The sequence below is a fragment of the Schistocerca gregaria genome, chromosome 4 (assembly GCF_023897955.1).
Source record: "Schistocerca gregaria isolate iqSchGreg1 chromosome 4, iqSchGreg1.2, whole genome shotgun sequence".
In the NCBI taxonomy this organism is placed as follows: Eukaryota; Metazoa; Arthropoda; class Insecta; order Orthoptera; family Acrididae; genus Schistocerca; species Schistocerca gregaria.
This window is the reverse complement of record NC_064923.1, coordinates 227,218,367-227,240,030: the sequence shown is the minus strand read 5'-3', so window position 1 is coordinate 227,240,030 and position 21,664 is coordinate 227,218,367. Positions and strand designations below refer to the sequence as shown.

The following is a 21,664-nucleotide window of genomic DNA, read 5'->3' as shown; positions in this document are numbered from 1 at the left end:
TATTCTCTCTCTCCGCTGCACTTAACAGTGGAATTCCCATTGAACTCTCCATGTAACCATCATTGATTTTCATTTCACCGAAGGTTGTTTTGACTTTTTTATATCCTGAGTCAGCCCTTCCGATTGTAATTTTTTCAATTTGTTCACATTTTTAATGCAGCCATTTCACCTTAGCTTTTGTGCAATTTCTGTTGATTTCATTCCTGAGCGACTTGTATTTCTGTTTTCCTGAATTTCCCTGAACTTTTTTGGACTTTCTTCTTTCATCGACGAACTGAAATATTTCTTCTTCTACCCGTTATTTTTCCGCAGTTACCTTCTTTGTACCTATGTTTTTCTTTGCAACATCTGTGATCGCCCTTTTTAGAGATGTCCATTCCTGCTCAACTGAAAATTCTACTGATCTATTCATTATCGCAGTATCTGTAGCCGTAGAGAATTTAAATCGTCTCCCTTCATTCATTACCATTTCCGTATTCAACTTATTTGCGCATTTATTCATCCTGATTAGACTCTTAAACTTCAGAATACGGTTAGCCACTGCTAAATTGTGATCTGATTGTGTACTTGCTCCTGGGTACCTCTTACAATCCAGTATTTTATTTCGGAATATCTGCCTGATCGCGATGAAATCTAACTGAAGTCTCCACGTATCTCCCCGTATTTTCCAAGTGTAGCTCCTTCTCTGGCGATTCTTGAACAAAGTATTCGATATTACTAGCTGAAAATTATTGCAGAACCCAGTTAGTCTTTTTCAATTCTCATTCATAGTACCAAGCTCATATTCTCCCGCGACCCTTTCTTCTACTCTCCCCCCCCCCCCCCCCAAACCCCCCAACAGAATTCTATTTCCACATGACTATTAGTTTTTCATCTCCCTTTACGTACTAAACTACTCGTTCAGTATCCTCCTAAACTTACTCTACATCTTCATCTTCATTTGGTTTGCTGTCGATTCTGATGACAACTTGATCACTGAACTGTTAATACACTCTCTGCCCCACCTTCTTACTCATACCGTATCCTACTCCCGTTGTACGATTTTATGCTGCTAGTGATATTACCTCGTATTCTTGAGACCAGATATCCTTGTCTTCCTTCCATTTTACTTCACTCACTAGCATTATATGTAGACTGAAACTTAGCATTTTCCTTTTAAGTTTTTCTAGCTTCCCCAACACGTTCAAACTTCTAACATTTCACACCCTGTCTCGTAGAACGTTATCCTTTCGTTGGTTGCTCAGACGTTGTCTCACGGTCACCTTCGCCTTTGCTTTCTGCTCCCATGGGTCCATATGTGGGACTATTCCGAATATTTCTGCCAATAGAGAAATCATCATGGCACTTCTTCAACAACAAGCCACATGTCCTATGGATATACATCAATTATCTTTAATGCAGTGGTTTCCATTGCCTTCTGCATCCTGATGCCATTGATAATTGCTGATGCTTCCACGTTTAGGGGCAGTTTTCCACCCGAAGGACAAGAGACTGCCCTGACACTCTGACCGCTCTTCCGCCCTCTTTGACAAGGGCCTTGGCAGAATGAGGGTGACTTCTTATTCCAGAGATCCCCGGCCGCCAGTGCTGGTGATTTATATTGAAAACTTCAACGGTGGTAGGGTTCTAACCCGGGCCAATGATGTTTTGAATTGCTTACTTTTTATCTCGTAAAAAAAATGTGTTAATGAAAAATAATTACTTTTCTCCTGTATTTATGACAAGTGACTAGTTTCAAGCAAGGAAACTCAAAATGTATGGAGAATGACTTCATAATATTTATTGTGATAAAAATACTTACATAACTATGCACCGCCTGCGAATTGACATCTCGGCAATGAGAAGTGTATCACACACAAAATTCATTCATCGCTTGGATGCGTTTTATAACAAATACGAAAAGTGATTATAATTTAAGTAAAACTTTCAAAGCGCTGTAGAAATAACACCACTGGTCAGAATGACATCAAACTGCAACGGAAAATTATCGGAGAAGGGAGAAAACGTATGGCAGAAGAGAAAAATAGTGTGAAAATTTATCAGTAGATGGTGCTCTCCGTGTCAGAATACGTAAATGAAAACACCTGTCATGCACACGAGGAATGTCAACATTCATAGTGAGGATGCAACTGTTTTATGGAACGATATATTTCATTGTGCACTGAAGGCAACTTCCCATAATTTTGACAGTGGCAATTGTCATTTGTTGAATTTACAATGCAGATTTTGTAATGCAAAACATTTAGAATCAGAGGACTCTGTACGTGCTACAACGGCATTCATATTGTGTTGTCTTAAGGGAAAAGTTAATTTGTAATTTGCCTGCGTTTACATAAAATTTATTTTTCAATGTGAGCTATTAAGGACAGATTAAAGCGACCAGAGAATTCAACATAAATCAAAGAATTATTTCAATAACATACAAAATATTTCATTTCTATAAAAATGACAGGCGAAGGAAACAAGATTTTGTGAAATCGCATTCTAGAGACGTACGCGTTTACATTTTCTTCTTACAATAAACACACATAGCGGGCAGCTACAATATAACAACTGCTGGGTTGTTGCTGATGGCAGCAATGGGGAAAAAACATAGTAACGAAGCTATCGGGGGCAACATAGACTTTACATAACGTTGTTTTTGACATTGTTCTTTCACTTAGTTTTTTCTGAAAGTAAACGGAACTATCTTTCTACTTACAAAAATTTAAGTAAGCTCCTAACTTTCAGTTTCTTCATTTTGAATGGTTACAACCTTTCTGATTATGTTTTAGGTTATGCCTCGAAGAAGAAGACTAACGGGTCGGACTGAAAGACGAAGAGCTAGAGAGAACATGAATAATGTGGACGCTGATGATGATTAATCTACTGTTGTTTTGTAAGGTTGTGTTAGGCTAAGAACGAAGAATCTGCAGACGAACAAATTCCAGTTAATTATGCAACATAATGGACTTTCGTTACATTATAAACACACTTAGTCGAATTTCGACTATAGGCGATAATAGTTCATCTGAATCAGTATTTGCACTCGGCATCTCAACCTTAAATGAGGGAAGCAAGCGTATTTGTGTTTATGGCGATGTGTGTGTGTGTGTATGTGTGTGTGTGTGTGTATGTGTGTTTGTGTGTGTGCGTGTATACCTCTACTACCTCTACGGTTGTGTCCACCTGTGCGGTAGCACAGTGGAATAGACTGGTACTTGCCCGACGCTATGGCAGTGCGACCTGTCCTGGTTATTCAATGCCCTCACCAGCTGATCTGACCCTGGGGTCTCCAAAACGAGTCTGGTATGTGGCGAAACGTTACCGCTTCAGCTTTTAAAGTGTAAGTCGTCAGACAACGTTGTCCACCACATGCTTCAAGGCAACAGTTTCTGCCGGTGTGTAAAGTTCCGCTCACGATTTCGTACAGGGGAAAGGAGCTGCTCACGTGACTGGTTGCACCGCTTTTTTTTTCAACATACGTCACCGACAATAGTTTGAAGATAATGAGTTTCTGCATGGATTAAGATTAGCTTCGGTGTTTGAACGCTATATACGTCTCATGACTTCCCAGTGTCCTGATCTATCGTGAAATTTCACAAAAACAGGGTAGTAGATTAACGACTACTTTCATAATGCAAGGCATAGATTTAGAAGCTAGGTTTTAAATTTGCAAAACTTTTCGATGAAAAATAGTTGACTGTTACGTACGTCTTTATTATGTGACGTGAAGAATAGTTGTGAGGACATTGTAAATCGTTATAAAATAAAGGAGGCAAAAGCTGAATAACGTGAAGCAATCAGAGATTGTAGAGACTATGAAAGTAATAAAGTACCAAAAGTTTGAGTAGCTTTGAGAAGTGAAGGCAGCATATGGAAAATTATGCAAAGGGGCAAGAAGCAGAAGAAATTTCTTGGATAAAACATTAGGTATTGAATTTTTATAGATGGAAGGAGATTAGGAAGGACAAAGGCGTGTAGCGGTACCAAATATGGGAGATAAATTAATAAACGTATGTTTGAGTATGTATGTCTGAGGCGCTGTTTTGTACGGAAGTGAATAGTTGACTAAGGGAAAACGAGCAAAGATAGGAACCAGATCATTTGAGATTTGATGGTACAGAATGATGCTGAAATTTATCTGGGCTGCTAACACAAGAAATACCACTCCCCACAGATCTGGTGAATAAATAAATGGAAAGCAATGAGAAGAAAAGGGACATAGTGACAGAATATATGTAGAGAGCATGCTGAATGAGAAGGATCGCTGCGACGGTTTACAACCTTTATTAAAGACACGACTGGTTTCTCAAACTGTATTTTCCTCATCAAGTGTTTATATTCTGTCCGTAAAACACATCTGTTTTAAAACCGTAAAACAACGTTTCCCAGCACTTTTATCAGGGTATCTAAAATTTCTAGCTCGCAAATGTGCGAACACTGATAGACAAAAATGAATAGGAAATAGTGAGTTTAATACTCTCCAGGCTGCCTACATTGAAGGGTTCGGAATGGCCTTTGCTCAATTTTTTTTTTTTTTTTTTTTTTTTTTTTTTTTTTTTTTTTTTTTTTTTTTTTTGGACGTTCCCACATCTGCGAGTTAGAAATTTTGAATAGCTTGATGCGAATGTTGGGGAATGTGCTTCTACCAGATTTTAAAGAGATAGCTTTCATGCATGCATTATAAACGCCTGATGATGCAAACACATTTTGCGAAACCGGTCGTGTCTTTGAATACGTATTTGAAGTAGTCGCAGCGGTCATCCTTATTCAACACCGACTATTATCGACCGTGAATGTTACACATACATAGTGCTATTTTCATATGTCGAGGCACCAGGTAATAACTCCCACGGTACTATTATAGGCTGTAGAGGGTTAATTTTTGCAAGGGAAGACAGTGTTTGGAGAACGTAGAACCCAAACAATAGAGGACGTTGGGTGTTAGTGGTACTCTCTGAAGAACATAGAAGACACAATCGTGGCAGGACGTATCTAAACAGTCAGAGCCCGCTCTCTCTCTCTCTCTCTCTCTCTCTCTCTCTCTCTCTCTCTCTCTCTGTGTGTGTGTGTGTGCGTGTGTGTGTGTGTGTGTTTGTTTTGTGTGTGTGTGTGTGTGTGTGTGTGTGTGTGTGTGTGTGTGTGTGTGTGTGTGTGTGTGTGTGTGTGTGTGTGTGTGCGTGTGCGTCTGTGTGATAAGTCTTGTAACTGATGCGGTCCGCCACGAATTCCTCTCCTATGTGTGCAAACCACGTCCTTAGTTATTTGCTGGACGTGTTCTGATCTCTGTTTTCCTCTATAGTTTCTAACCTCTGCAGCCCCCTCCGGTAGCGTGAAAGTTATTCCCCGATGTCTTAACACATATCCTGTCATCCCGTCCATTCCTCTTGTCAGTGTTTCCCATATGTGTCTTTCCTCGCCTCCTCATTCCTTATCTTATCGGTCTACCTAATTTTCAACATTCTTCTGTAGCACCACATTTCAAATGCATCGATTCTCTTCTGATTCAGTTTTTCCGCAGTCCATGTTTTTCTGTAATACAATACTGTGCTCCAAACGTGCATTCTAAGAAAAATCTCCCTCTACTAAAGGGTCATGTTTGATACTACAAGGCTTCTGTTGACCAGGAATTCTCTTTTTGCCACTGCGAATCTGCTTTTAATCTCCTCCTCGCTCCACCGAACGTAGGTTGTCGTGCATCCTAGGGAGAAGGCTTTCTTAGCTTCATCCACTTCCTGATCCCACTTCTGATGTTAAGTATCTCACTATTGACGCATCTGCTACTGCACAATTTCGGCTTTCTTTGCTGTCGGTCCATATTCTGTACTCATTCAGTTCAATAGGTTATGTCATTCTTCTTCATTTTCACTGAGGATAGCAAGTGATCAGCGAATCTTATCACTGATATCCTTTCACCTTGAATTTTAAACCTACTCTTGAGCCTATCTTTTATTTCCTTCACTGCTTATTCGATATGTATATAGAACAGTCCCGGTGAAAGACTACAACTCTGTCTTAAACCTTTTTAATTCGAGCACTCAGTTCTTGGTCTTCTCCTAAAAGTCATACACTATCAAACAAATCAGATAAAGCTGTAGAATAAAAGGTATATTATTTTTGTAGGACAATAGTAGGCAGTTGCGGAAAAGAGAGGAGCAGCTGCATGAATTCAAGAGCTTCTGTGGCAAACCAGGAACGAACCGAAAGACGTAAAACGTAAAGAATATGTAGAAGGGTTATTTAAAGCAAATAAACGTGACGACAATATCGTGAGTATGGATGTGGATGAAGACGAAATGGGTGATGCAACACTGTAAAACAAATGTGACCATACTGTGAGAGAAAACTGACAAAGCAATGACTATATATGTTGAAACAAGGCACTGACGCCGACAAAATTCTTTTATAATCATTAAGATACAGGGGAGAACCAAACATAAACTAACTTTTCGACTTTCGTATGCGGAATAGGGTGAAAAGCCGTCAGACATAATCGAAAATATAATAATCCCCACACCAAAGGAAGAGTGTGCTGGTAAGTGCGAGTATGACGACACAATTACTTTAGGAAAAAATGTATTTTAACAAACTGACACGAAATATATACAAAAGGGTGGAAAGGGAGAATAGATCATCTGGTGTAATGTCGAAGTAGTATTGAGATTACGACGTATCTAGCAGGATTAAATACTACACGGTAAGAAATTACGACAGTATGCTTAATGGTAGATGGGAAGTTAGGCGTAAAAATCAGCAGCAGAAATAATCGGTTGCGTATATGGGACATTTCATAGGCGTGACATATGTCTGAAGCAGCGGCCCATCGCTCAGGCTTAACCATATACACAAATAGTGAAGCCACCGTGCGCCCAGAGTACTAGTGAACAAATTGTTTTCTTTTCGGCGTAATTAACACACTCGACAGAAGACAGAAACTCGGGTGCTGATTCTGCAGTCTGCCGTGTTGGTAAAGAGATTCTCTAAAATATTCAGCTCAATCGGTTCGTCGTCGCTTTTTAACGGTTTCCAGTGCCTACATTTCACTGCCGAACCAGAGGCAATTTCATACATTTTTCAAAGCGCATAGAAACGAGAAAACCGGTTCGGAAAAGGTGGTGCGACCGAGAAAGCAATTGCTGAGTGTAATTTAAGATGAGAAGAACTTCGGAAACGCAGAGATTATCGAAGACGCTTTGAAGTTATTTCGTTAGTGTGCTTCAGTGTGACATTCCCGCCAGAATAACAACAAAATACCTCTTTTCCGTTTTAAAACACTAGGAAAAGCAATAGAAGTTAATACAAGATAACACAAATTAATTGGTTGTTATACAATAAACACTTAAAAATCCCAAGATGAAGTAACAATAACTAAACATGCCAACTAGCAGAGTTGTATAGTGAAACCAACACCGCAGTAAGAAAACCTCCTGGTTCGCTCACAAATAAAAAATTGAATTTGGTGGAATGAGAAGTGTTTAAAAGTGCTAACAGGAATGTCATTAAATTGGAGAAATGAAACACCCATGAAAATATGGAAGACTGAAGTATCATCGATTAAATCACAACTTCCTGAAATGAAGGAGATGTTTATCAGACCTTCAACACAAATTACAAAATTAGCTTGAACAAACTTTTTGATTCAAGAATAAATGCTGTACAGTTGGCATAAATAATACTGAAAATTGCGAAATACTTGTAAAATAGTTTGATGAACTGTTAAATTCCTCAGAACCAAGCCATAAATAAAAATTCTCAGACAGTCGTATCAAGAAGAAAATATAGCATGAACGTAAATAAATGTAAGGGATTGCATACAAATAGGCGTAGAAACCCACTACTTAACTATTACACAGTTGGTGAAGTGTCGTTGGAAAGAGTAAGTAGCGTAAAATATAGAACAGTAACCATCCGCAGCGACCTGAAGTGTAATGATGACACAAAAGAAATTGCAGCGAAAACAGAAGCCCACCGGAGAATCTTTGGAAGAATATTTAATTCTTCCAAAAAATAAGTGGCTTACAAAACTCTTATTCGATTCTTGACTATTGTGCACCAGTCTAGGACCCTTACCAGAAGAAATGGACTAGATACAACGGTGAGCAGCACGTTTCATCATGGGCTCTTTAAGTCAGTGCGAGATCGTTACGGAGGATATCCAGAGGCAGTTATGCATGACGGAAAGAATGATTGAAATTCCGAAATAGTACGTTCCAGAAAGAATCAAGCTGACAATTACTGCCTCCTATACACATATTTTTACTGTAAGCAGCAGCATTATTGGGCGGCTCTTAATTAATAAGCGAGAGTGCTGTCCGTCAACGTGACATGTCGAGGAAGAGTTTTATATGTTTAACAGTGCCTGTTTGCTGCTTGCTTTTTACCTTTGACGCTGCATAGTGACATATTAATTTTAATGCGTGTTACACTGCAAGGCAATATATATATATATATATATATATATATATATACATACTCCTGGAAATTGAAATAACAATACCGTGAATTCATTGTCCCAGGAAGGGGAAACTTTATTGACACATTCCTGGGGTCAGATACATCACATGATCACACTGACAGGACCACAGGCACATAGACACAGGCAACAGAGCATGCACAATGTCGGCACTAGTACAGTGTACATCCACCTTTCGCACCAATGCAGGCTGCTATTCTCCCATGGAGACGATCGTAGAGATGCTGGATGTAGTCCTGTGGAACGGCTTGCCATGCCATTTCCACCTGGCGCCTCAGTTGGACCAGCGTTCGTGCTGGACGTGCAGACCGCGTGAGACGACGCTTCATCCAGTCCCAAACATGCTCAATGGGGGACAGATCCGGAGATCTTGCTGACCAGGGTAGTTGACTTACACCTTCTAGAGCACGTTGGGTGGCACGGGATACATGCGGACGTGCATTGTCCTGTTGGAACAGCAAGTTCCCTTGCCGGTCTAGGAATGGTAGAACGATGGGTTCGATGACGGTTTGGATGTACCGTGTACTATTCAGTGTCCCCTCGACGATCACCAGAGGTGTACGGCCAGTGTAGGAGATCGCTCCCCACACCATGATGCCAGGTGTTGGCCCTGTGTGCCTCGGTCGTATGCAGTCCTGATTGTGGCGCTCACCTGCAAGGCGCCAAACACGCATACGACCATCATTGGCACCAAGGCAGAAGCGATTCTCATCGCTGAAGACGACACGTCTCCATTCGTCCCTCCATTCACGCCTGTCGCGACACCACTGTAGGCGGGCTGAACGATGTTGGGGCGTGAGCGGAAGACGGCCTAACGGTGTGCGGGACCGTAGCCCAGCTTCATGGAGACGGTTGCGAATGGTCCTCGCCGATACCCCAGGAGCAACAGTGTCCCTAATTTGCTGGGAAGTGGCGGTTCGGTCCCCTACGGCACTGCGTAGGATACTACGGTCTTGGCGTGCATCCGTGCGTCGCTGCGGTCCGGCCCCAGGTCGACGGGCACGTGCACCTTCCGCCGACCACTGGCGACAACATCGATGTACTGTGGAGACCTCACGCCCCACGTGTTGAGCAATTGGGCGGTACATCCACCCGGACTCCCGCATGCCCACTACACGCCCTCGCTCAAAGTCCGTCAACTGCACATACGGTTCACGTCCACGCTGTCGCGGCATGCTACATGTGTTAAAGACTGCGATGGAGCTCCGTATGCCACGGCAAACTGGCTGACACTGACGGCGGCGGTGCACAAATGCTGCGCAGCTAGCGCCATTCGACGGCCAACACCGCGGTTCCTGGTGTGTCCGCTGTGCCGTGCGTGTGATCATTGCTTGTACAGCCCTCTCGCAGTGTCCGTAGCAAGTATGGTGGGTCTTATGTCTGACACACCGGTGTTCTTTTTTCCATTTCCAGGAGTATATATATATATATATAGTCCCAAAACATGTGACGGTAAATAGGTCACACGCTTTCTATAACTAGAACGTAACCTACTCAGAACTGAATCATTCGTCGCACGCGCTGGTAGCGAATGGAACAAGGATGTGGAGATCATATAGTGGTAGCAAAAGAACCCACTGCCACACCGTATGGTGGCTCCCGGATTATTGATGTTGATGTAGATGTAGAGTCCATGAAAATTGAAAGTCGCTCTAGCGCCTCCTTTTCACTTGAAAGGTCACAGAAATACGTCAAAAGCTGCAAAGGAATACGTCTCCTATCAGTTGCTTAACAATTTTGCTAACAGAAGTAAAAAGAAAAGGTATCTCGATAGACAACCAAACGATTGTCAAGCAGGCTTTTGAAAAGGCAGATCCTGCTCAAAACTGACATTCAATGCCAGACCTATAATATTTCACTGGTTAATACACTGTAACGACACAGTTGTAAGATTTGTAGGTACAGATAAGGGCCTTGACTACGTTAGTAGAAAAATCCAAGAGTTGGCCAATCTAATTCTGACAAGTGATGAGTGATTTTCTTAAGTTCTTTAAAATAAATTCTGGTGCAAGACAAGGTGATGGCTTACCTCCAGTGCTCTTAAATAGCATGATAGAAGAAAGCTAGAATATGCAATAAAAATTTAAGGAATACCAAGTATCACTTACACAGACGCAAGAGAGAAACAGTGTTTTCAAGTAAATGGTGTGGCTTTTGCAGACGATTTGCTGTACTATCTAAAAATTTGGCAAATGCAGAAATAGAATCACCCTGCTGGAACGGACCCTAAAGGAGGTGTTTGAATCTGTGCAGAGAGAACCAAATTTATGAATAAAAAAACAAACACAAATATTTGACAGACAAGCATTGATCAAATAAAGGTAGAAAAGTTCAAGTATCTTGGAGAAATAACTCAATAAATGGGTTAGAAAAATCTGCCGTAAATTAAATGTTTATAAAATCGAAATAACATATGAAATAAGAAAAGAACGACAATACAACGTTTCACGTTAAGAAATGCAAAAAATAATGTATTACATCGCGGTAGTGAAATCAGAATTGCTCTGCGGCTGGTGAATGCCTCGCTCTCTGCTATGAATTACATAAGCAAGAAATTAGAAACACAAAAGCCTGGAAATAAGTAATCAATTATAAAAACAAAGAAAAAATTGTACACACCGTCTGGGAAAGAAGACTGATACATTTTAGACATTTGTACAGCGTCAATGGCCATAGTTCGACACATGTTCAAATATATCTAGGAAAAAAAATTAACAACAATCTGAATCTGGTAAGTTGAGAAAGATTTAGAATTACAGAATACAGAAAGCAGAACGAGCAGCAAAAAATGATACTTTTAGAAGCAAGAATTCCAATGTAGAAACAGTAACACAACAGAAGTAAGAAAGGGAAAGACGTCGTTTAATGATAGATGTATGAAGGAAAGAAAATATCGACTCCAATGTTACCGAAAGTTTCAGCTCGTTCCTAGGTGGCTAAAATGGAAGGAAAGAGAAATACCTCTAGAATTATCTTGCATTCCACTTGCAAGAGAGTGGCTTTTTTCTTAACTTAATGGAGAATTAAAACCGTTTACTGTACTGGGACTCGAACCCGGAAACTAGGAGAGAAATACTGTGAGGGAGGGTCGTGGGTTGTGACTGGAGCAATGCAACCGAAAGGCTGGGCTTCGGGCTCCAGTCACACTCTAACACACATCATTATTCTGCAGGAAGATTCTCTAATACATAGTAAGAACTGTTTCCTGTTTACGCAAGAGTTATACTTACAGTGTACAAATTACATAGGTTACGACCATCATAAATTATTGTGAATAGTCAGAAACAAAGTTAAGAAGACATCATTTCCACAAAACCCACTAACAGCACACTATCGCAGATAATATTTCGTTCGTAATCAACTCGACGACTTTACGGTAAGTTCAGTGGATGACACACACATGCTGTCTTCATATTCAGTGGTGCAAAGGGACCAAGCTGCCGCTATCATGGCTCGCTGTAAGCTGCGCTCGTGGAGACTGACTGACCCATGCCATCCGTCGGCAGGTGGGGCTGGTCGCGCAGCCACCGCCTCAGTGCTGTGACGTCACTCTTGAGGGCCTCCTCGCTGGTGCCCAGCTGCTGGCGAACGAACTGTATCTGGCTGCGAGTAGGCCTGTATGGGTCGGATTCCATGGTGCGCTGCGCAGTTCTCCTCCTGAAACACCGCTCGTGATTAATGTCATGTGCAGTGACAGCCACTTACTTTCATACACGTGTCATGCGATTTACTACTCAAAGTCTGAGTACAAAGCTCCAATGCTGTTTGTTACTCCCCCCCCCCCCTCCCCCGCTTTTAACTTGCGTCAACCTCACGATCCCCATATGTCTATGATTTTAATAACACAGTAATAAAATGTGTGTAACATTTTAATACAGCAATAACGTCAATAGTAATAATCGGTTTAGATCCGCACTAAGTACAACGCTTAAGCATAACGACCAAGAAATTGCAGCTAACGGCCAAAAATTTGAGACGTACATGTCTTGTACAACTAAGATACGAGCTACGGCAGTAACAAACTCTCGCAACATACATTATAAAACCGAACTGTGAACGTTCCATTATCCATTATCAGTGTTTCACTCAACAACACTAACGACCCGTAACGGTTTTGTTGTTGGCAGCCAAGTACGATCAGCCCGCCTATGGCTATCTTTACGTGGTTGTAACATTACAGGTCAGGCGGCAAACTCATACACTTGAGCTAGCTTTACACCAGGTAACTGGAAATTGTGTAGTGTTATACGTAGCTTGAAAACTCTAGTTTGTAGTTAGATTGGAAATTGATATTTGTAGAAAAACTGGAAGCTTTTGTTCCTTTTTTTCCCCAATAACCTCTCCCATCTCGCCCTCTATATTCTGTGTCTGTAAGAAAGGTTGAAACACTGCGATCCACCAATCAGCTATAAAACGTATGTATTCTTCACAATTATATAACACTGTATCCTTAAAACTTGAGACCTAGAATATCTGTCTTCCAGTTTCTAAGCATTTTAACGATACTTATTATCTATAATAAGTTCGAAATACTGAGAACGTGGTATTAGATGTTAAACTGTACAACGAATGATAATTTGCTTTAGGATAGCTCCAGCCTTCAACAGTCACGACCTTTCTTCTTTTAAATCAGACGTGTTTCGCTGAATTCGTTGCATTATCAGTGGAGTTATTATTTTCTTTCTGTTCAACTATAGGAAAATTGGTCTTTACAGTCTGATAATTTGTAAAAAAAATTTGTTGAAAACCTAAACTTCTAAATTTATTTACAAGTGTATGCAGTTCGTAAAGAGCAATTTTCCTAGAGTTTAACAGAAATAATATAAGAAAGCCACTGACAATGCTGCAGATTCAGCGAGACATACATATAACTTGTTGCCACATTCCGTGGTTTATGTGTTTTTCTCTGTTTTCCGTTAGAGTTTTTTTTTCCTTTCACAATTTATAGTCTGACACAATGCCGAAATTTATTTATATCGAAAATGTACGAATGGAAAAGTTGTGATTAGCATTTATTTATTCTCTGTGGAAGCTTGTGAGTGTGGGTGTGTGTTTGTGTGCGTGCGTATCCAGGTCTCTTACTTGCATACTCTCTCTGTCTCTCTCTCTCTCTCTCTCTCTCTCTCACACACACACACACACACACACACACACACACACACACACACACACACACACACACACACACACACACACGATCTTCCACATGCAATAAAATAGCGCTAACCACTACGTTTCCTGCCGTAAATTTTTGATGCAAATAGCACCCTAAATTATGGTCAATGTAGTCGCGTATGATAATCGGTGAATGAAAAACAGCTGTAGAGCAAAATATCGAAAAGCACAGAAAAATAGCATGTGGCAGCAAAGTACGTATAAAAATATTGTTTGTTATCAAACGTGTAAATAAACTACCTTAAAAACAGAAATTTCTATATGTACAGATAGTAAAGAGAAGTTTCCTGTTAATTAATAGAAGTAAAATAAAGAAAAACCTCTGTGGTGTTGGTGTAACTTCAGCGAAGTATGTCTGGGTACCCATAAAATGGTTTCTTTGCTGAAGACAGAATCTATTGAAAAACAAATTTGTTTGTAAGAAATGCAGATACATAAGTGGGCTTCAGCTTAAAGACGACTAATATGAACTTGATTGCAGAGAGCACAAAAAAGAAATGTTTTACGAAATATTGTGCAATTTATTAATAAGCTATCTGCAGAGGAATAATTACACATCTGTGAAAAATATTAGTTTCATTATATAAAACTGTGAAGGTGAGAAATGTATTTTTCTTCAAATGTCATAATACGGGTTCATTGGGTCTTAAGGTTAAGTGGATTACTGCGGAAGAACTTTAACTTTCTACAGGTGCATCATGTGATTAAACGTAAAAATGTTAAAAGGCTTCGTGGGAGTTCCTGTTACAAAAACGTCTTGCGGAAAGCACATGTAAGAAAATTCCACTCATGCCATACATTTCGTTGGATTTTTTCTGTGTAGTGTTGGCACAGGTCACAGACAGAGGACAATGTATTGTATTGTTGCATCAGATTTCATTTAATTAGGCTTCCAAAATATCTGTTCTGTTTTGCTCCATGAAATGTGAGAGAAAGCTGCAGCTTTTGAGTCATTTCTTTTCTGAAAAACAGAGGACAGCATTTTTGTATGGAAGTGAATGACGTCATTGTCGATTCATGCATCTAAACAAAACGCCAAGTACTCTGCTGTTCCATTATTTGCGTCATTATTTCCTGCATTACACTTCCTCAGTTGTTTGACAGTAGCCTAACATTTTTTCTTCATACGACATTCCAGTTCATTGCTGTTCAAGATGTTCGTCTCTCACCTGTTTTCGTCTGGTGTCCGTACCAAATCAGTCATTCTCTTCCGGTTTCCTCTAACGACTGACCATCATCTTCAATCTCTACATAACGATCCAGTTTGCTATACATCTTATAGACTGATGGATTTGCAACTTCTCATTCTCGCACACATCGCTATGTTTTTCCCTCTTTTTCCTTATTTTTAGCTATGACACTACAGTGGCGTATGTTTTCAAGCTTTGGGCAACAAGGTGCTATTGACTTGCCGCCTGACATTTCGTCTCTGCTTCTCTATATGTTAAATCTACATTTCACACTTCGATCCTTTACTATAAAAAACTTTGGTTATTTCACTCCGTGTTGCAGCTTAATATTAGCTTCTTTCAGTATTTAAATGGTCCACATAGACAAGATGTTCTTCCTCCACCAAATTTACCACATCTCCTGCAAGATTTATTGTCGTATTACCGTGGACACAAAGTCTCTTGTGATTGCTGTCGGTCTATCAATGAGAAGTATATATACATATGGGGCGTCCACTTACAGGGACATTGTTTGATATTTCCGTGTCTTGTTCCTAAAATCAAATAACATACGCATTCTAAAAACAGTTGAAAATAGTCATTAAACCTATAGTGTCCCTTCATTCAAATTATTCAGTAGGAGCGTACCAGTTTTCAGGGGCGTTACACGGTTAGCATAAGAAACAACCCAAGATTTACATTCCACATTAAAGTGCAATATCTTATCTTTCTTTGTGTTTCAGTCACGTATACCCTCCCTACGTCTATGAAACCTTTAAAGTTGCAAGATTTCTCTCTTGATGTCTCCCCTTTATATTTATCACGAAAACGTTGTTATTCCTATAAATAATACTCTTTCTAAAGCTACGCTACTCTTTTACCTCTTTCAGTTGAATCTGGATCATATAATTTTTGGTGCCTTCTAAAACGTTTCATCTGAACTTATTTTTCGGTTCTTATTTTCTATCAGTACTTGTGTCCATAGATCTTGCATTTCGAACCTTCGCTTGAGGTTTCCGTCGCGCATTATGGTTACTAATTCTTGCACCCTAAAGGGCTGATTAAGCTTAAGTAAATGAACCGAAATCCGTCCATGGTTGTCGGTGTCTTCTTAAAGCTTGTTGCGTGCTTTTCGCCGTTACATTATCCGGGTCGTGGCTAATGGTTATTTGGTCGTTGTATTCACTTCTTATTCCCATTTAAAATACTTGTAAAAAAATTGTTTTCATTAATTGCGTTAGGAGTTAGGTTACATTTTCCACAACATACGTGCCAGTATTAGACAAGACATTGTCTCCGCTTCGGTCTCATCTACGATGATTGCGATCTCTTCATTCTCCTCCAGTAGCACTCTCCGGCATTATGAGCTTTTTTCATAGTCTACATACAGTGATGGCAAAAATCGCAACACCAAGAAAGAGTTGTGTGACATAAACCAAAACTGTGTGGCATTTTTCTACATCTGAAAGTTGATGTCTATTCAGATTTCGCGCCAGTCACATAAGAGTGACGCCAGCGATGCTGCTACGTGGATGCAACTGAGGTTTGTCTTAAATACGTGCTGTAACGGTCGTGAGCGTTAGTTACCTTTGAGGTTGGACGTGTTGGGTTGATGTGAGCCAAGATTACCTTTAAGACGACAAAGACGCCGTTATCAGCACCTCACTGATTTTGAGCGATGCCGTGTAACAGGGTTTCTAGAATCTGGTCGTCCCTTCTGTGATACTCCAGAAAGACTTGGCAGGAATGTAATCACTGTATATAACTTCTGGCAGTGGTGAACTCGAAAATTTACACCCCCAAAAAGACAAGGCTGTGGACGGCCCAATGGCACTACCGAGAGGGAAGACCATCGTGTTCGGCGAGTGGCCCTGGGTCACCGTACCGCCTCTGCAACAGCAATCTGAGCAGCAGTTGGCACCACAGTGACACAACTATCTCTTGCAAATCGGATACTTCAAGGACAGCTCCGATTCAAATGTTCTGGACAGCAGGAAGGTCTGTTGCGTTTTCTGATGAAAGCTGTTTCTGCCTCTCAGCCAGTGATGGCCGTGTGTTGGTAAGAAGTAGTTGAGGGCCTGCACAACCCGTCTGCGTGCTGGACACGCTGTACCGACACCTGGAGTTGTGACCTGGGGTACGATTTGCCGGCCGTTGTGGCCGAGCGGTTCAAGGCACTACAGTCTGGAGCCGCGCGATCGCCACGGTCGCAGGTTAGAATCCTGCCTCGGGCATGGATGTGTGTGATGTCCTTGTGTTAGTTAGGTATAATTAGTTCTAAGTTCTAGGGGACTGATGACCTTAGATGTTAAGTCCCATTCTGCTCAGAGCCATTTGGTGCGATTTGATACAAGAACAGGAGCAATCTCGTGGTTACCCCGAGCACCCTGACTACTAATCATGTGACTGTTGTGCTGCTATTTCAGGGGTGTTCTCAACAGGCCATCGCTCCCCCACACACCGCTGTTGTACCCAAAATACTCTACAGAATGTCGACATATTGCCTTGACCTCCTTGGTCACCACATCTGACTCCAATCTAGCACTTACGGAACATAATCGGGTGACAAATACAGTGACATTCACAACCGTAATTAGCCGTCCCTGTATTGACAGATCAAGAGCAATTCCATTCCAAAAACTGACATCCAGCATCTACTACACAACGCGTCCACATTTGCATACTCGCGCCGGTTGTTACAGCTGTGGTTAATGTATCAGCATTTCACATTTACAATGACTTATCCCGGGCTTACATTAAGCTCTGATCTTGCTTTGTTTATCATTTAATTACATTACCTACATAAACATATTCCCATTATTTTATTACCTAACATTTATTATGTATTGGGTTCTTGATTTTTTTCCCTTCAGTGTATGTATCTCTTGCTGCTTCGTTGTTTGCACATAGCTGAATCTGACAGACACTTCTCTTCATAGAAACTATATTATATATTGCACTGGTTAATCTACAAATTTGTTGACCAACTCCGCAAGCCAATATCCACAGCACTGCATTTGTACACGAATATGCTACCAGCAATCCCCTCTATATGAGCTCGAAACTTCCATAATTCCATTCCTTCGTAGCTGTATTTCGTTTTCGCCTTCCACAATTTCAGAGATATTCTTTTATCGGCCATACGTGTCACATGGCCATACCATCAATTACGTTCTGTTACATATGGCCATACAATTACTTACATATTGTTACATACTTTTAGTTGTCCATTCTTTGAAGCACATTGTACACGAACACAACATCTCCATTTGCAGAGTAGTGGACACCGTGCACAGTACATTGGACGGTCTGAAGAAATGGCGTCGCTAGCGAGTGAAGCTGCTCTGCAATGGGGAGCCAAGCGAATGGGCTACTCTTTCCAAAGCTTAATGCAGTATCAGACAATGGGTGTTCCGTTTCTGCAACGTTTGTTACAGAGGATAAGACGAGAGAGATTCTTGTGATATTTGAGACGGAGAAAGTATCAAGGTCATAGAGACACCCATTGTTGCTGTCCCGCAAAAAGTTCTAGACTATGACATCCACGAAGAAAGTTATGGCCACCATCTTTTGAGTGACGGAGGTCGGTTTCCTTATACATGGACAGACAGGGAACGCTCCTAGATATTGTGGTAACGGTGTCCTATAAATAGCACCATAGCACCCAATGAAATTTCCACCCAGTGAAATTATCACATATCACATAGGAAAGGTCGATGAAGCAATCACTGATACCTTCGTCCCAACTCCGACACTTCCTCGGCGGGTTGAAGATAAGATGGCCCTCCCAGGCCGGCCCTTCACGTGGTGCGCTGCTGAAAGGTGCTGGATTTGCTCAGCAAATAAATGTAATGCCTAAATTTTTAGAATCAAAAGTGAACGAAGTTTTATTTTCTCGTGTACCCATGAATTGTCATCATTTTATTTATGTACTATCAAGTTTTCAGAAAACACAATGGACAATATTAAAAGCGAATTGAAAACACAGATTTTAAATATCGTGACTCTTCTACTAGCCAAAGATTGCTATAAAATAAAATACGGCCAGTACCAGTGAGTCAGCATATGGTACATATAACTTGCATAATATGCGTTGTCGTGTAAAAGAAAAAGCGATTTCATATGTATACAGGGTGAACCAGAACTTCACTGACAAAATTTTGGAGATTGTTCAGCGGTATTTTCTCAGTGTTTTGGAGTAAGGGAGCAGTGCTGGCTCTGAACACTATGGGACTTAACATCTGAGGTCATCAGTCCGCTAGAAGTTAGAACTACTTAAACCTAATTAACCTAAGGACATCACACACATCCATGCCCGAGGTAGCATTCGAACCTGCGACCGTAGCGGTCGCGCGATTCCAGACCGTAGCGCCTAGAACCGCTCGGCCACTTCGGCCGGCGGACTAGTGGTCTCCGGTGGTTCGTTACAGGGTAATTACAATTAGATGGCTTTCTTACCTCATATTTCGGTATTGCACTGAAAACATCTGGACAACAGGGAAAATGCCGATGGTAATGCTCTGTGTGCCTTGTTCGGAAACAAACTTGCTGCTTTCACTTACAACACTTCCTGTAAACAAGAGTAGGACCTCCTTTAGTCCTGGTGTTCTAACTTGCAGGTAGTTGATTTTTCCAGCAGCGTTAGCTCTACGTTAAGACCGATACACAAAAGTATGGATAGGTTTACTGACGAAGACTCGGTCGCTACGTATCTCGTCTATGGGTTCAAAAGCAGTGGAGAAACGGCACGACAACGATATGCTGAGTTCTTCCCACAGCGAAGGCAACCACTAACAGCAGTTTTGCTTCTGTACACAGGCGCCAAACAGAAACACGATCCGTTTTTGGTATTTGCATTTTCGTGGTTACGTATTTCAGCCATTTCACTGCGGTGAAACTATCTTCACAAAAACAAAGATAATCCTCTTAACAAAGCCTATTAAGCCATAATTACATTATTACTCTCCAACGGGCCATCGGAGGCCACGGGTACTCAAACAAAACCACTCAGAAACTATACCTGAACAAACACTGAACAAACTTTGGATAGGTTTTCTCCATCTTGAAGCGTCTGCCAGTTCAGTTTCATCTGCATCTGTGTGACACTCTCCCACTGGTCAAACAAACGTCACCCTTAGTGCCGGTTTTCTCTTTTTCGTTGAATGACACCTAGTAGTCCTATTTGGTACGGCTCTCACACAGTTGAACAATATCAGTATTCTAGGATGGGTCTAACGAGTGTCTGTATGTTCTCCTTTGTATACCATTTGCATTTCCCCAGTACCTTACTAATGAGACAAAGGCTGCCCCTGATTTATCTGTATCTGAGCCTATGTGATCACTTCATATCATATCCCTGCGAAATTTTAGACGCTGGTATTCGTAATGGTTGAAAGATTTCAACCATGACGCGGTGATATTAAAGGCGAAGTGTACCATGTTGTTTTTATTTTGTGAAGTATACAGTGTCTAATTTCTGAAAATTTTAAGCAAGTTATTAGCGTTTTTAGTAATTTAAACTCTTATCAAGATCTGACTGAAAATTTGTGCTCATTTTTTAAGATAGTACTGCATTATATGTGACTACATCATCCGAGAAAATTTGTTACTAGGATACTGTCCGCCAGATCATTACTGAGTTAACAACAGGAGTCCCAGCACACTTACTTGAGACACACACGATGTTACTTCTGCATCTGACGGTGACTCTCCACCCAAGATAAGTTGCTGCGTCCTCCCTATCAAAAATTCTTCAGTCCAGTGGTAAATTTCGCCTGATAATGCACACGATCGCACTTGTCATAATAAGCTTAAATGTGATACTTATTCTAACGATTTATGGAAATGAAGAAATTATGCGTCTACCTGACTGTTCTGATCCATTGCTTTCAGGATGTCATGTGAAAAGGCTGCAGAACTGGGTTTGATATGCTTGACTTTTCCAGAGTACATGCTGTCTGCGTGAAGCAGATATCGCTTTACGTTTGAGCTCAGAATATTTTCTAAGATTCTACAGCAAATGGATCTGAAGGATACTGGACATTTGCGTTATGGTTCACTGCTGATACGCTTCCCGTATAAGGTTGTGATCAATGTTTCCTTCCAACCACTGGGTACTACTTTTTGTTTTAGGGATCTATGATAGATTATGGTTAAACTGGTGCTAACTAGGACGGAAATCTTATACAAAATCTGACAGGAATCCCATCGGGTCCTGACTATCTGCATCACTTCTCTTTTCAGTGGTGCCATAATTATGTAGGAACAATACTCGTGAATAATTGTGCACATAATTGTCGTTATTGCTAAGTGGAAGATAATGACCATTATAAAACTGTTGTAGAAGTAAGATACGTTTTAAAGGAACAAAGTATTCATTTCCACTTACGTGTCATCATAACTTACGTAACAAAAGTACAAAAATTTTTGAAGTGACAATGCCTAACGATTTTTCACACTAATACGGAGTATGCACGTAATGCTACCTACGACAGTTATTAAATTCGGTTTTCTGAAATTCCTTCGCCAAATAAGACGAAGTCAGTTATTTATATTTCGAAACATGAACGGCTGTCAACTAACTTGGAAGTAGATATCGTCGATGTAGCGAAAAAACTCAGATCTCTTAATAGACACAAGTCTTATGGTCCGACTGCACACAAGTTAGGTTCCTTTCAGAGTACGCTGATGTAATAGCTCTATATTTAGCGATCATATACAACCACTCGCTTGACGAAAAATCTGTACCAAGAAACGAGTAAGTTTCACAGGTCACATCAATCCTTAAGAAAGGAAACAGGATTAATCCGCCGGATTACAGACTCATGTCACGGACGTCGATTTTCAGTAGAATTTTGGAACGTAA

General features: G+C 40.8%; 1 protein-coding gene across 1 annotated transcript in view; it reads right to left on the bottom strand.

Moving 5' to 3' along the window:
- Positions 1 to 21,664, bottom strand: part of LOC126267260 (clavesin-2-like) — a 72,875-nt gene that overhangs the window by 41,758 nt on the left and 9,453 nt on the right. Inside the window, exon 2 of the mRNA XM_049972325.1 lies at positions 11,943 to 12,112. Coding sequence (XP_049828282.1) covers positions 11,943 to 12,090 — 148 coding nt within the window. The 5' untranslated portion in view covers positions 12,091 to 12,112. The remainder of the gene's footprint in view (positions 1 to 11,942; positions 12,113 to 21,664) is intronic.